Source organism: Pelodiscus sinensis, chromosome 14, assembly GCF_052426305.1.
Source record: "Pelodiscus sinensis isolate ZL-2025 chromosome 14, ASM5242630v1, whole genome shotgun sequence".
Lineage (NCBI taxonomy): Eukaryota > Metazoa > Chordata > Testudines > Trionychidae > Pelodiscus > Pelodiscus sinensis.
In genome coordinates this window covers 38,888,015-38,905,090 of record NC_143065.1, presented here as the reverse complement: position 1 = coordinate 38,905,090, position 17,076 = coordinate 38,888,015, and the positions used below count along the sequence as shown (strand labels likewise).

The 17,076-nt window shown below is 43.2% G+C and overlaps 1 protein-coding gene across 8 annotated transcripts in view; it reads right to left on the bottom strand.

Moving 5' to 3' along the window:
• The window catches only part of ASB7 (ankyrin repeat and SOCS box containing 7), a 50,593-nt gene that overhangs the window by 7,793 nt on the left and 25,724 nt on the right, over nucleotides 1–17,076 (bottom strand). For all 8 annotated transcript variants that reach the window (XM_089782081.1, XM_075896949.2, XM_075896944.2 and 5 more), the window contains one exon: nucleotides 16,171–16,776. In XM_089782081.1, coding sequence (XP_089638207.1) covers nucleotides 16,171–16,776 — 606 coding nt within the window. The remainder of the gene's footprint in view (nucleotides 1–16,170; nucleotides 16,777–17,076) is intronic.

Sequence of the window (17,076 nt, the reverse complement as noted above, 5' to 3'; positions counted from 1 at the left end):
AACAGCCTTCAACAATAGGCCGAGGAGGTGCAGAATGACCTTGGAATGTGGGTTTGGCAGATTAAAAGTACACTGATGATGCCTTTATGGCAGACTAGATGTAAATGAGGAAAACATTTTGCTTACTCCATAATATTTGAGTCTAAGGGTAAAAAGTTTTCTCTGGGATGGAGCATGAAGGTGAATCACCTGGTTGCTGAATCTGAGCAGCCAGATACAAGGGCTATTAGAGGGGCACACCAAGGGGACTATTCAAATCAGGGAGGCTTTAAAGCAACATTTTGCTAGTGAGCACTAATAATACAGCACTCTGCCACACTTTGTCAACTTGGCACCTTGCATGAAAATTGTGATGATTCCTGACTGGGACCTGTAGGCAGTTAAATCATTAAACTGACCGTATGTATTATGACTAGCAGCAACCACCATGGGTAAGAGACAAATAAAGATTCTGGTCTTTCAGAGAGGTCATTTTTATTAAATACCAATTCACAACACATGAAAAGCTTGGTGTGCGGGGGAAGAGGACAACACAAAGCAGCGTAGGCTCTCCTAGCTGTGTTTAAGTCTTAGCATTTTAAGTCTTAGCATTTTGGAAGCTGTCCAAGGGGTGGAGTGAATGAGGTACAGAGATGTTCTGAGACGTTACAAGGAATGTGTGGGAAGAATTTGGGGAGGGCACGGAAAGCAATTGCGCATTGGCGGCAATGAGGGGAGGATGAGCACACATGTTCTTCCTGCAGTGTGATCAGGAACTTCAATATCTGTTTGTTCCTCCATCACTTTTAAGAGCCATTCCTGGTCCTTTACAATGTGCTCCCCACCCTCCTTTATGCCCTGCCTTTCTATTTTAAAATTTTCCTTCAGGGTCTCCCTCCACTCCCTGCATTCTCTTTTGCTGTCCTCTGAGGATTGGAGCACCTTCCGGAACATGCACTCCTTGCTTTGCCTTATCTGGCAGAGACACTTTGCAATAGTGTAGGGAGTTCCCCTGACAGCAAATCTGCAGAAACACAAGAAACAACACACAGAAGCATGATTGTTAGTTCATACACAGCACTGAATCATTACAGTAAAACACCTTTAACATAAAAATCGCTTTTGCGCTGTCCCTTGGAAAGCACACATCTTGGTGAACGCTCTAAACATGGTTACTTTGGGCTGAGTGGAGGTTGGACACTCAAGATGGTGCAAAGAGTCTAGCTGTTTTTTAAAGATGATCAGTGCAGGCAACTAGGGACAATATTGTTAATTCTGCCACCATTTTCCACAGACTGGGGTAACTGAAGTTGATATTTCACTCCTGAGGGTGAGCAAGGATGCAAGGGTGCATCTCCTGCATGCATATGGCTTCAGATTCTGTCTTTCCTGCGTGAGTGATTGGTGAGCAGTGCAGGAAAGTTTCCTATAACAGGGGAAGAAACAAAGCAGCTCTGCCAAAGAACCTTTGGCACAGAATTGGCAAATATTTCCAGGAAAGTTTCCTAGAGATCTCTCTAGAGGATTCCCATGAAATCTCAATGTGCATTTACACACTGTTCCGCTGCACAAGGGAATGTGGAGCACACTAACACAGCTAGTCTTGTACACAGCTATCCCTTCGCCCACTTCTAGAATGCATTCAGTGCAAGGACAGTTCTACCTCATAACTGTGCAACATCAAGTCAAAAAGATCACTTACCAGGGCTCTTCTCTTCTTCTGCATCATGCATGCTTGCAACAGACTGCTGGGACTCGTTAGACCCCTCCAGAGTAGAAAAGAGCTGCCAACTCGCCAGGTCACTGGACAACCCTGCCCTGTGCTCCATTTTGTCCTCCAACTCAACCATTTTCATGATTTTGTCCTTGGGGTTAGATCCACTATTTGCTGCCTCCAGCCCTGTGAATCATCCACCGGGCTGTGGGCTTGGAGGTAGGGGCACCACGGAAAACAATGCTTTGTGGAGCTGCCACACTCAGCTGGGCATATGCAATATGAGCTCTCCATGCCAAGACGACAGGAAATGCAATTTCAAAAATGCCAGTCTTTTAAAGGGGGAGGAGCAGATGCCTGTGTACTGTGGTGCAGGGCAGCAAAGTCCAACTGCTGATTAGAGTGATCAGGATGAGCACTGTAGGACACCTCCTGGAGGCCATTTAAGGCAACATAGCCAAGCAAGGCGTCTGACACTGTCAATAGAATTTGCCACAAAACACCGTATGCCTCTTATCAAGGTGGTTTTATTTTGTTGATAAAGCAGGACAGTTTTCTTGGCAGAAGGAGCATTGTAGCATGTACACTTCCAGAGTTTTGTTGGCAAAACCTGACTTTTGCTGTCAGGGTGGACAAGGGTATGCAACGGACTTAAGTTCCCTTGAATTTTACAGTCCTCTTGTTAAAAGTGAGAGTCAACTGCTTGTTTTTTTGCTGTCTAAATTGTTATTTTTAGTTTACTCTGTGGATACTTCAGCACTTCATATGTATAGTTTCATAGCTTCACCTTTTGTTTGCAGGTCTTTCACAAAACAGGAAAGAGGTACATTTAAAATTGAATTTTGTTTTTGTTTTTTTTTAAACAAAAAAAATCAGCAGAAGAGAAGTCTAGAAGGTGTAATACTAGAAATTAAAACTCATTTTGGAAGTTAGTAGATCCGAAGTCAAAGAATTTGGATCTTTCTTTCAGTGATACTACTTCTACGACACGCACCACCATGGAAATTAAATGCTAATTTTAAAAAGATGTGGCTCATTATAGATCACTGAGGATTTAGCCATATAATAGATTTTTTAAATTTTGTAATACAGTTTGAACCTCTCTAGCCTGACAATATCCATGGCCTGGCATGATTTCACTTAGCTGGATGGCCACTTAGCATGGGTATGGCCAAGTTTAAAGTCCCATAAAGTTTGTTTACAGTCACTGGTCCTGGATCTCCATGTTCTGTGCTGTTATTTAATTCTAATTTATCCCTAAGAGTCTTCTAACAGCCCAGCAAGCAGTGGAAGACAATGCTGCTAGACAATATTGTCAAAACCTCCCATGGTTTGACAAATTCTCTGGTTCAGCACCGGTCAGGTCCCCAAGGTGCCAGATTAGAGAGGTTCAATCCATATAATGTGAGAGTGAAGTTATAGAGCTCCATGTTTAGGTTTCAGGGAGCGGGAGGGAAAAAAAAATCACTTTTGACCTGAGACCAAGCATGGGGTTTCATATTCCAAAAAAAAAGCGGATACATTTATGAATGACTGAAACAAATGTCAGAATGGAAGCACCATTTAAACTTTCACTACAAACAACAGTGTTTGGGGCTAGCAAACACTACAATACTCTGTGTGTGTTTTAGTACACATAAGAATACAGCTATGATACAATGATTTCTGGTTTCAGAATCACACGTCATCTAAATTAACATCCTGTGATCTGTTTAAGAGTAAAAGGAAACAGACAATGTAAAATAGCCAGAAGAAATTGGCCTGCAGTTAAATTTAGGGAGTTACTAGAGACCTGATTATCAAATGTCTGACATTTCCCCCACCTTCCCATATGCCGAAGAATATTTCCTGGAAATGTGTTAACAGTGGACATTGCCAATGTTAAGCACCAGTTGCTACATCTAGCGGCTGTTAGTGTCTTAGGTCATGCCTTGCAAATTCCAGGGTTATTAATGCATTTGTGATTTATAAGAAACAGTGTCTAGAGCACTTACTCATTCTTGATTGCATCTGAATGAAAAAGAAAAAAATTAAGGATTACAGACCAACATCAATGAACCTTAGTTTGGCAAATCTAAAATGCTATTAGTAACTTGGAATAAGACGACAGGTTAAATGATGAATAAAAGTTCTTACTAAAATGATTAGGAGTAGACAAGCAGGGAGAACTTGCTGCATCATGACCTTGGAAGAATATTTAGGCTAATAAGATTTTTAAGAAGTAGAGCAGAAGAAGAGTAGAATGATTTTCAAACCAGCAACCTGTCTCTGAGACTGTGGTGAAATACAAAATTACTTCTATTAATAGTAAATACCCCTTAAAGAAATTCCTTCCCATTCCCAAACAGCCATTTGTTTTGTTGCAACTTTAATTTTGGAATTGTTCTCTTCTCATTATATTTGTGTTATTCTAGTTAAGATCAAGCCAGTGAATGCTCACAGCTCTTTCAAGGCTAAAGGTTTGGTAAAACATTCACGAGTAAATCAGCTATTTTTATAGATGGCTGTATGGTATCCTATAATAATGACTTCAAAAAAAATAGAGCGGCCAGAACCATTAATCTGTTCTTATGGTTGACATTCTTGGTCTGGTTTCTTCCTCCCAAGAGCTATTCATCAAGGTTAGATGATGCTTCAGGAGGAAGCAGAATTTCCCCATAATCCATTCACTTGTGCAATAGTCCACTCATCATAGACAAATTTCTTCGTACCACATCACTGATTATTTTATGGTCTACAGCAGCGGTGGGCAAAAGGGCCTTCGCGGGCCAAATCCAGCCTACCAAGTGGGCTGATTCAGCCAGCGGAAGTCCTGCCACTCTCCGCCCCCAGGCCAATTAGGGCCTGGTGACTAACCGCCGTGCCCCAGAGGGCAGGGAGCGAGACTTTGCACTCCCCCTGTCCCCATGCCAATCAGGGAGATGAGAATTAAAAGCCAATTAGAAGCACCACACAGTCCTTGCAAGATGGGGGCGGGGTGGGAGGAGACTGATTGGCCTGGTGGTGGGAGGAGCACACAAAGTCTCCTCCTGCCCTGCAAGGACTTAGGAGTCAACCGCCAGCTGTTGTTCAACTGGCAGGTGACTAAGTGGTGGCGCTCCCTTGCAGGACAGGGATAGACTTTGCACGCTCCCCCCACCACCAGGCCAATCAGTGTGATCTGACTTAGGAGGGTATGGGGGGGGGGAAAGGAGGAAGGACTGTGTGAAGTCTCCTCCTACCGCCACGGGCACTGGCGCCTAGAGGTGCCAATCAGGGTCTGTGGAAGCATGGAAGTGTCCTCTCCCCTTCTTCCCCCCCGCCTAAGGCCCTGCCCTTCCAGGGTGGCCCAGGGCCACTTCAAAAATTTCTGAAGTGGCCCCCTGGTCAAAAATCATTGCCCATCCCTGGTCTACAGTATGGAGTGCTGATAGCTTTGAGATTTCTCTCACGTAGTGGGACAGATTTTTGTTCTTATAAAATGTTTAACATTCTCTAAGTTAGATGTCTCAGTTGCCTGCAAAGCAAGTTCCAGAGGTTTATTATGTTAGTTAAAATTATTTATTTAGAAAACATTTTTGATTTTTAGAGTGGTTCCTTCTTGTACTAAGATAATTGCCTGTATTTTGAATACAACTAATTCCTTCCATTTTACCCTCAATTTCCATTCACTCACCCAGACTTTAAAAACAAAAAACCCCACATTTTTCTACGATTTTAGTTGAGGATATTGTTACATCTCAAGCATGAGTGAGCTGCTTCCAAAATAACTAGCTCGGGGCACAGAGGGCTGGTTCCTGAACTTGGGAATGAGTGGTATAGTTCAATACATTTTACAGTACTTTGACATTAGAAAGTTTTTTACATAATATAAAGTGAGAGGCCCAAGTTTTAAAGAAAACAAACTTATAAATATCTGGCATCTCTATGCATTAGTTATCAGAGTTGGAAGGGACAAGGTAAACAGTGAGCTTTAAAGATCTTTAAAAATATAGAGCATGGGTTCCCAAGTTTCATCTTTAAAATGCTGCAACAGTCTATTTTCAAAACATTTCTGCCCATTATAAACCAGCCAACTTTCTTCTCCTCAAAATATGTGGGTAAGAGACTATATAAATAGCAACACTGATGGCTTTAGAAAAAAGGACACTGACAAGGCCTCTTTCATAGGCAGTCATGTTCTTACTGAGCTAACAGGACTTGGCTGTCTTCCTTCCAGAATATGTGCACTGTCGTTGGAACGTAGAATCTCTGTCCACCTATTGCTTCAGTAATATAGCCACATATCAATCAGCTGGCCAGAAAGCAAGTCTGCACTACACTGGCACAGCAAACATTTTAAATCATCCTCCCTACTGTTCCTTAAGAGGTGTGTAAACAACACTTGTCTCCCATACACACAGCCTCTGCCTAAATTCTGATTTAATCCTCAATACCACAAACTAGGGATGAAAAATCCCGATTAATTACCGGTTAAACGCGATGTTTAACCAGTTAACCGATTAAGTAGAACAGTTGGGGGTTGAGTGCGGCAGGCAGGGTGTTGCTCTAGCTCACCGGTTAACCGTAATGGGTAAGCATCACCCAATAAAATTAACCATTCATATCTCTATATCTGTGAAAGTTTGTTTCCATGAACTGTGCTATCCAAGACGAGTTCAGAAAGTAAACAACACCTCTGTAATCAGCAAAAGATGCATAGAGAGATAGAATACAGAATAATTTAACCACCAACATGACAATGTGGAGGCTGTTTAATAACTATTAATTCTTGATCTAGTTCTGTCACTATCATGGGAACAGGATCTATCATAAATGGGGGAAAACTTCAGGTGAAATGTGTGCCGGTGTAGTGCAGTCTATCTACTTCGGTTATGTGTCATGTCTTCACAGAGAAATTATAGGAAAGCTCATTCTGCAATAGCTCCTCATGTAGACATTATTCTAGAATGAAAAAAAAAAAAACTTTTATTCTGGAATGGAATGTCCTTGGAGGAACAATTCTGGAAGAGCTATTGCCAATTTCCCCATGTGTAAAAGGTTTTAGGAAAAAGAGGGAGGCCCTTTCTAATAGTCACCTGACAGCTTAGATTTAAGGTTTAGTAAGACAATGCTAGTGCGAGTAGCTTAAATAGCTCTCTTTGTGGAGTTCCAAAACTAGCTTGAAAAAAAAAAAAAAAAAAAAAAAAAAGGGGACAGATAGACAAACTTAAGACACATGAAGATCTAGACTGGTTGGCATGCTGGCTCTATTCTTGTCACAAACTTACTTCTTATCTAAAATAACTAAAACCTAAGTGAAAAATTAAATGAGGCTCAACATGTACGTAGGCTATTTGTTGCCATTCAACCCTCTTTCTCCAATGCTTTGTTCGAACTATTAAATAACAATACTTTGTTTCAAGAGAGCTGTGGGTAATATCACCAGTCACAAGTTCCTGAGACTTACTCAGACCTGTAGGTAACTGGTTGGTGTACACCAGATAGCGTGCCCAGGTCCTTGTTGGAAGCGTGGAGGAATTGGGAGATTCCCCCCCTCACTCCAGAGACAGGAAAAGGGAAAAGATTGAACACCTGGGGCAGATGAACTTAAAGGCCAGAAAGGGGGCAAAGGTGCAAGCAGCAGGGCCTGACGTTTTAGTACAGAGAATTAGGGATGTCAATGGTTAACTGGTGGCCTGAGTGGGCTTGAGCAGCTTGCTGACCATGGTGGACTCCTACCCCCACTAGAGCAGCTCATCATGGCGGGGGGTGAGGTGGAAGTTGTTCCAGCCAAGCCCTAGCAGTTCACGCCCACACTGGGGAGGAGTGGGTGTTCCAGGCCACGAGCTCACCACGCAATGCTGCGGGCGGGGGCCATTCCAGCCCATCCAGGCTGGAGAGGCCCCCTGCCCTGCACCCGCCTCTGTTTAAGTGGGATTTTACATGTCTACACAGAAAACGTTTTTATGTTTGTTTGGGAGTGTAAAATGGGGTCAAATCTATTTTTGTTTCCCATCCAATTTGTTTAGCACAAAGGTGCAATCTATTATTAATTGTTCACAACTGTGAGGGAACAGACACCATAACTAAAAAAAAATGCCTTTTTTAAAAAAAGTGTCTTTTTTTAAAGACCCATGAGTTGTCCATTGACTAGTTTATAGTATAAGAGCACATCAAGCTTTTCATTTAAGAATATCTTAAGTAATCGAGCCCTTCATAAAGCACATGCCCTACTATATAGAAAACAAAGCTACCCCGCTAATACACACATTCCATTCCCTAAGGGCTGGTCTGCTTTGCCTTGCAGATCAGGCTATGGGACCAAACATTTTAGTTCATTCCACGCAAGGGAATTTCAGTGTATCATTGCCATGCTCGCTGTTCGAGTAAGATATGTCCATGGGAACATACTGACATGTTGCAGAAGAGATAGCAAGACTATGTCTCATCATCTAACTACAAGCTCCTAATGAAGTAAATGGGAGTCCTGCTGCTACTGAAGCGAATGGGAAATTTGCACTTTATTTTGGAGGGTTGATCCTGCTCTAGCTAACAGTTTAAGAAATGCAACATCTAGAATTTCTACTCGGAACAGTAATAATCAAATGACTAGGGAGGTCAAGTGACATATCAGGATTTGGTTTTGTACCACTGTAAATGCCACTACGAAGATTTCTCTCGTCTAAAATAAATCAAATCCGTATGGACTAGTTTGAATATCAAACCTAGCAATCATTTATTCTGAGACTATTTCCTGTGCCTCTTGAATGGAATACTTGCATAGTTTGTGGCTACCAGTACAATAGTGCACTGTGAAACCAAACAGATTCCCTTCCTTCCCCTTCTCCCCTTCCACTAGTTCCACAGGACCAAGCTAGTATTTTACTCCATTTAAGTTTATGGAAAACAAACTAGTTTAAAAGCTTCAGTTTAATTAAAACACCATGCTGACACCTGTGCTATGAGACATGTATATTAACCATATTTTCAAACTTCACTGAAACCCAACACTCCAGATACATTGAGTGTTTTATATTAGTCATGTAGAGGTCTATCAAAGCTCCGTATTTCTGGTATATTAAATATGTACTAAAAAAAAGGTACCGTATTTTCCGGCGTATAGGGCGACTGGGCGTATAAGACGACCCCCTACCTTTTTAATTAAAAGATAGGGTTTCATCTTATACCCCAGCGCCCCTCCGCCTCCTTTGCTCCCGGTGTCCCTGGTCTGCTGGAGATGGTCCCCAGCAGACCAGAGGCACCGGGAGCAAAGCCGCAGCAGCTTTGAAAGCCTCGGGGGAAGCCGGCGGGGGGGCATCCCAGGCGCGCCTGGGCTGCCCCCCCGCCGGCTTCCCCCGAGGCTTTCAAAGCCGTGGAGGGGCTCCGGCGGGGGAGCAGCCCAGGCACGCCTGGGATGCCCCCCCGCCGGCTTCCCCCGAGGCTTTCAAAGCCGCGGAGGGGCTCCGGTGGCGGGGCATCCCAGGCGCGCCTGGGATGTATACCCGGCGTACAAGACGACCCCCGATTTTTGGGGGATGCTTTTTAACATCAGAGGTCGTCTTGTACGCCGGAATATACGGTACCTTTGGCTTGAAAATTTTGCACATGGATGCAAAAACAATCAATCAGCCAACTTTCTGAAATGAAGCACGGAAGCATGTAATAAGATTAAGATTGATATCATTGGGACTTTTAGTACTCTGAACTACACACATCAGAACTTACTTCTTGTTTGCATTCAGTAATTTGACTGAAGGTAGCCTTTATTAAATCATATTACAGAATTTTTCATCAAAAATAGCTCCAGTATCATAAAGCTTACTTCTCCTTTCATATTTCTTTTTTAGGAAATGATATACCAAAGAAAAGTGTGCTGAAAGAAATTAATGAATTAATACGTACTTTACAGAAACAGTGTTATTGGACCATCTTACAGGCTGCATACCTGATACTTTACTATATGCCAAGAGTGGGCAATAACATGGGGGCACCAGGGTAAACCCCTGGCGGGCTGTTATTGCTATATTTACCTGCATGGCCACTGGTACTGGTGATCGCAGCTTCTGTTGGCCGCAGATCACTGTTTCTGGCCAAAGGGAGCAGCGGAAAGTGGCGAAGACTGGATGCCACTTTCCACAGCTCCCATTGGCCAGGAACGGTGATCCATGGCCACTGAGAGCTGTGATCATTGGTCCCTGTGGCTGCGCAGGTAAATGTAGCGGTGGCAGCCCACAAGGAGCTAACTCTGGCAGACCACAAGTCTGTATTTACCCATCCCTGTTACCTACTATACTGTGTTCCATGGACCAAGATGCCTGTACTTGAAAACACAAGAATTTGATGTATCACAATTTTTGCTTGCAGAAGGGGGTCTTCAAACTGTTCTGCTGAGATAGCAAATATTCAAAAGATCGAAATGAACAAAAAACCCAGTTACAGGCTAAAAAAGCCTTGCTGGGTATATTTTCAAAGCATTGTGCCAGTTTTAGCCAGCCAACTCTGACTACACTGATAGTCACACTGCAATGCTGTAGACAGCTTTGAAAATTTACTCCCTTTTTTTCCCTCAACTGAAAGAACGTGGGTTGTGTCAATTCTTCGAAAAGGTGATTTGATCTCTCATCAACATGCTACATAAAAGAACCAAAAATTGTTTGAAGAACAAACTCATCTTTGAACAGTTGTTACTAGTGAGAAGAAGAAAATATCATGGAACTTTTATGAGATTTTATTTATTTTATGGGGCCCAAAAGATAAAATAACTGATTCCTATAGCTCTAACACGAAGCAAAACCCAGGCTCACAAAATAAAGCCCATTTATCAGTGTGAGATTGCCACTAGCACCTAATGAGACAATAGATTTTCACAATTTCACACACATAAATGAAGACTAATGATGAGTTTAACAAGGTTTCATCCAACGGATTCCTAGCAGGTGATTTCAAGGAATAACCGCTTTTGGGTTAAGTAATGTAACTTGATAATTAAATTTGCATCATAACTTTACACTGTGAAATTCCTATATTCAGAGAAGTTGAAACTATACAAACACAAGAGAGTCAATTTTTTTGGCCTAAATTATAGCAAAAAATATTAGTTTTACTTAAAAATCTTTCAGCACAGTGAATTTTGATAGCTACAATGCAGGGGATCTCCTTTTATCTTTAGAAAATGTTTATAGTTTGATAGGCATGCATGAAATTAAAGCAAACAAATTGAAATCCTATGTTAAAACTGATGACTTGTCCTTTTCAAAAGACAAAACGACTGATCTTAATATAGGTGAAATACTAATTCAGCTAACCATTGATTTAATGGTAACCCAGGATTTAGTTAATAAGCAAATGTTAATTGACATTTGTTGGCGCTCATGCTATGTAGACTGTGCTAATGGATACACCAGTTAATTTAGTTGTCTCCCTCTAGAGGTACATGTAACCTACATATCTATTCAGATTTTCTCATTAGCCAAACTTGCCATATGCATCGAGATTGAGCTCAGTAAGAGTTTAAAGAAGATAGATTGAAGTGTTTCTTAGGGTCATCTTAACTAAAAATCTAACATTTACTTTTTCCTAACGATTTTTAGACTACCATGTTTTCCTGTGCGTTTTTACTTTAATGCTACTTTCTCAACCTGAACTCCAGTTTAAGGATTTCAGTGATTTTAACAGTACAAGTAAATAATTACTGGTCACATGGAGTGCATGAAAAGTTTTTCCATTTTTTAAAATAGTCTCATAGTTCAACCGCACTGAATTTTATAAATGACAAGGAAGAGGCTAGTTCTAATCTCATATTCCTAAACCTCTGCCAGGGCATGGAGTAGGTTCTGTGTCATTTAGTCTCACAAGACAGTTAAAGAGTGTTGCTGATAGCCTCCAAAATAAGGCTGAGTTGATCTCAGTAACAATCGTAGTTGACAGGTAACGTCTTAGGAGGGGGGTGGTATAACTCCCACAAATGGATATACAATGTTAATCAATCTTCCCATCCATCCTGGTTAAACGAGGCTTGCAGTATCTATTTTCCAGATTGGGAAACCAGGGAAAAGAACTTCTAAAGTTAAACCAGAAAACAATTCAAGTCTATAGCCAGTTACGTATAATGAGACAGCAACAACTGGAATAGTTCCACAAGCATTAAGAGTGGTCATGAGATCCTTAATTCAACCAGATGAATTACCCACATTGACAATGTAGTCACCTAGAGCAATCAGCCTGGCTCTCAGCTAGGGATTCTGCCATGAAACAGGGCAACCTCTACTAAATCCAAAGTAACACCTTCCCTGGATTCTCAATAGTTGACATGCTATCAAAAATTAATCTGAGTTGGAGATTGCTTTTGGAAGTAAAATGCAACCAGCAGAACCACACTACTCACTTTACCTTCGACCAAATGCCCAACTGCAGTACTGATAAACATTCTGCAATATCATCTAATCAGGATTATCACTACAAATGCAAGAACCAATTTGAAGATGGTGGTCTCTACCTCTGCTGTGCAGGCCAATGTCACACTATCCTTCTCCCACAAAAGCAGACTCAGAAGATGGCCAGTGAGACTGAGGGTGCATCTACACTGCACCATTATTTCAAAATAATGCGAGTGTCTACATAGCAATTCTGTTATTTTGAAATAAATTCGAAATAATGGACAGCTTATTTCAAAATCTGTAAACCTCACTGGATGAGGAATAATGCCTCTTTTGAAATAGCTATTTCAAAATAACTCTTCCTTGGGGCCACTGAAAGCAATTACTCCCCAGTGATTCCTGAGGCTCTAAATCAGGGGTCTCCAAACTTTTCAGCCCGAGGGCCGCATTAACTATCAAACAGCAGTTCGGGGGCCGCTTTCACAACGGGGAATTTCAGTTGCCTATTGCGCCCTCTGTCGCAGCGCGGCCGGTACTCTGACCATGCACTCCCTCCAGTGCTGAAGGGGAGGGAAAGGGGGGCCCGGGCCCACCCTCACTCACGGGCCCCAGCCCAGGGCCCTAAGGACACGGAACCAGCTGGCTCCGGTCCGGCTGACGGGGCTCCTGCCGTAACTCGTCAGCCCGCCAACTCTAACGAGTTCTGCCCTGGGCTGCTTCCTTTCCCTCCTCGTGTGACCCTCTACCTCCCCCCACCGTGGGGCGGTCACCTTTGATTCGTCCGTCAGGCTGACGGTCGTATATCCAGACGCCCACCCCTCCCGCCGGGGCTGGTCCTGCCGTCTGGGTGGCCATCGGGTCTGGACTCCTGAGAAGGGGGGGGGAGTGGCTTTTCCCCCTGCTCTCCCCTTCCTCTGCACGCTGTCCTCCCCTCCTGCTTGCCACCGCTCACTCCTTCCCCCCCCCCCGGGCGGAAGGGGTCACCTTTTTAAAGTTCCCGCCGGGGTTCACGTTCCCCCGCACGTCGCCGGGCGGGCGTTACCACCACCGCCCATCCTGCCCCCTGATTGGCCGGCTGCCCTGTCAGTCTGGGCGGGGGAACGCCGCCCGTGCTAACCCCCGCCCCCTGCGCCGTTTGCCGCCGCGCGGCTGCTTGTCAGCGGAGCAGCCCGCTTCTCCTGCCCCGGCGCGGCGTGAGTACACGCCGCACACCCCTGACAGGGCCCCCCCCCCCGCGGCAAGAAGGGCCCGTTCGGCGGCACCCCAGGGACGGGCGGGGGTCGCCTCATCACACCGGCACGCGGAAGGCGGGGCCAGACAAAAAGGTCTCCACGGGCCGGATGAGGGGGCCTCGTGGGCCGCATCCGGCCCGCGGGCCGTAGTTTGGAGACCCCTGCTCTAAATCGAGATAGCACGTTCACATTAGGGGAACCTGCCTCTGTCTACTTTTGAGGCTTCCCTGTAGCATGGGCATGCTATTTCAAAATAAGCTATTTCTTCCGGAATAGCTTATTTCGAAATAAGCATGCAGTGTAGACGTACCCTGAGATATTTCAAACTCAGTCCTGATCTCGCAACTGATTTAGTCCTGCCTTGTTTCCCCTTGCCTACCACAGTGACTGAGCAGCCACAGATCTTTCAACCAATGCTATTTCCCTCTTCCATTTTAAACCTTCATAAATCTATTTTATATAGTTACACAACTCTCACAGATGTCCTAAAACAGACACGGAAGGAGGGTTGCTGAGATGAGGTAGATGCTTGGGGAGACCTCCACACACCCAAAGCAGACATATTAAGGCCATTTATAATCTCTCAGGTTCTGCTGAAGCCAATGGGGGACAAGAAACCCTACATGAAACCCTTGCCACAGTTTAATCAGAACTCCACTAGTGTCTTTACTAGCATCCTCATCAATAAGTTCTACCTTCACGTAATTCTCACCCCAGTTCTCACAAGCCTCTTTGGTTGAGCAGAACACATTGATAATAGAACTACTTTTTTAATTTGTGCTTAGCCCTTCAGAACAATGATAACAATACTCTGTAAGGAAGAGAAACTAACTTGAAAGAATAATTCTTTAAAGTACTTGGAAAACGTAATTGCTATGCATAAGTTATTTTGGTACATGCAAATGAATGAATGCCCACTGCAGATGTAACAATATTCTAAGGCTTTGACTTAGGGTTATAAAATCCTGTTTAATTTGTTAACTAGTTAAACATTATGTTTAACCAGTTAACTGATGTGGCGGGTGGGGAGGTCGGGGGAAGCCCTGGAATGGCCCTCCTCTGCCACAGACAAGGGCTGCTTGCTGCTCTGGCCAGCCATGGGAGCGTCTGCCTGTAGCAGGGGAGCCGGGCCCACCACAGACAGGGACTGCTCTGGCTGGCCAGAGCAGGCCCTCCATGTGGTGGGCCTGGCAGGGCTGTAGAGTCCCCTGCCTGCGGTGGGCGGGGAGCTGTTTCAACCCCTACTGGTTAACCAGAACTGGTACGCTTCATCCATTAAGGGTGAGGCTTACCAGTTAGCCATTCACATTCCTACTTTGGTTTCTTGACTCTTAGTGTCCATGTATGAACAAAGATAGCTGCCACTTCTTAAAGCTATAAAGATATTTTTAGAGTTCCTTTGGAATTACTTTTGACTTATAACTAAAGAAGTCATTGTTTGAAGCTAGCAATTCCACTCATGAAATCTGCAGCCTACAAACAAGTTATTTAATTTTGCAAGCTCTTAATACATTTAAAAAGCAGAGGTGCAGTGTCTGCGACTGGCCACGAGCTGGGAATCAGCTGATATCCGGCTTGCTCCTGGTCCCCACTACCTCCCTGCCTTCTGTGCCTCCAGCAGAGACAGCGCTGGGGGGGGAATGGCTTTTAAGCCAGCTCCCTGCAGCAGCGGCTCCTGTTCCCCCTCCTTGTTGCCTCTGATAGAGGCAGTGGGGAGGAGCAACTAGTCGAGGGACTAGTCAACTACCTGATAAGCTTTTGCTTATCAGATAGTTAACTAGTCGCTTATATCCCTAATATGAACTATAGACTTTTACTAAACAAAGTAATACCAGTCAGACATACTGTTAGAAGTCCAATTCTCAATGCTTGTGTATCTTCAATTCCTAAATTTCATATGATTCAGTTATTAAAAATTCAGTTTCTCTCTAGCATCTATACTACATGTGGTGGTAAAACTTTCATTGTTTGAAAATGCAACAGAAAATCTAAGAGAATCATTAAGAAGCCACACATCACCTGTCCTATACTACTTGGCAATTCAAATGTGTGTCCTGTACTGAAAGATGATCCTAGGCACAGGAGAAGCAGTCAGGCCCTTTTTAAATCTTTGCTTAGACCTTGTTACCTTATTAGCAATACAGCTCTGGACTTTGAATATTTTCAATGGCAGCATCCTCCTTGCAAAGAAATTTTTAAATAGGTCACACAATTTTAATATGCATAATGTAGTCAAAAAATTGTCAGAACTGGGACAGAATTTCATTAAGTCTAGTGTTTCCAGATATCGAACAGGTACTATTTTAAAAGTGTTATGCACAGTCCACTCGCCAGGTTATCAATTTTTATCCATTTAAACTTCTAAATAGAAGATAATATAGAATGCCTCTCTCATTTCAGAAATATTAATAAAAGAGTCAGGGCTACCATTACAACTTATGGATCCCCACAAGTTGCAAAAGGTGGCAGAAGAAAACAACTAAGTAGGTTCATGTTGCTGTCCCAGGGAGGAAATGAGAAGGAAGAGAAGAAAAAAAAATTGAACAACAGAATTCCTTCTGCTCTGGTCCAAATGCCAGATGAGATAGTGAGCTGATGAGTTTTTGCAGCAAAGGATTGTAGAGAAGCCAGATTATGCTTGTACTTTCAGGCCAGCTCTAATAAAGCTGGATTTTTCAGCCACAAACACAAACACTTCCAGACAGTATACATAATTTAAACAATGTTCTATTAAATTGTCGTCCTTAGCGTTAGCATCTTTACTGAGAAGGCTAGTATATGAACTTCTCCCACCAACATCCCTAAGGAACTTTCTAAAGCATTTAACCAGCTAGGATGAAATGTCTTCCTGAGGCTAAACCCAAAAAAGAAAACTGTGTGCTTTCATTAACTTTTCTTACATACATACTTGTTACTTCTTGTAAGAAATCCAGACAGGGTCGGCTACTTCCAGAAATACTTATTGAAACAGCCAATGGGGTCTGTCCTTCATAGTTCCTTGTGTTAGTGTCTGCTCCATAATTATATAACATTTGTGCACAAAGCACATCATCTCTAAGAGCAGACAAGTGTAATGGTGTCTGTCCATCTTCTAAGCGACCCAAGTTTGTATCCGCCCCTCTCTGGAGAAACATTCGGCAGTAAGAGTGATTGCTTTTGATCACAGCGTATCGTAACAGGAAACCATTTTGAATGTCGATGTTGGCATTGTGATCCAGAAGGATTTTCACACAGCTTGACCTCTCTCGGATAATGGCCAACTGAAGCGGGGTAGTACCTTTATCACTGAGCGGATCAACCTCAGCCTTGAACTCCAGCAGGAGTCTGACAAATGAGTCTCTGCCATAGTGGGCTGCTACGTGCAGGGGAGTCCAACCATCATTGCTTTTTGCATTGATAATGTCACTTCTATAGTCTGATTCCAACATCAAGCGTGCAATCCTTGCCCGGCCATGCATGGCAGCATAATGCAGAGCAGTGAAGCCTCCAATTAAGTCCTTAACTGTGGGATCAGCTAAAGTTAAAATACAAAATAAAGGGAAAAAGTTACACAGAGTACAAAAGGATGGTATCAACAACAACAACAAAAACCCCACACACCCCTCTCTCTCAAATGACAGAATGTTACTTTTGATGTAAATCCTGAAGTAGTTTGACATGCTTCAAACTACTACTTGCTTTTATAGACGATGGGCCAGATTTGTAAAAGCACTTAGGCACTGCTACCCTTAGGAACCAAAACTGCCTAAATCCCTTTTAAAAATAACATTTAGAATCTTAAATCAGTTAGGTGTTTCAATTTTGAGTGCAGCAA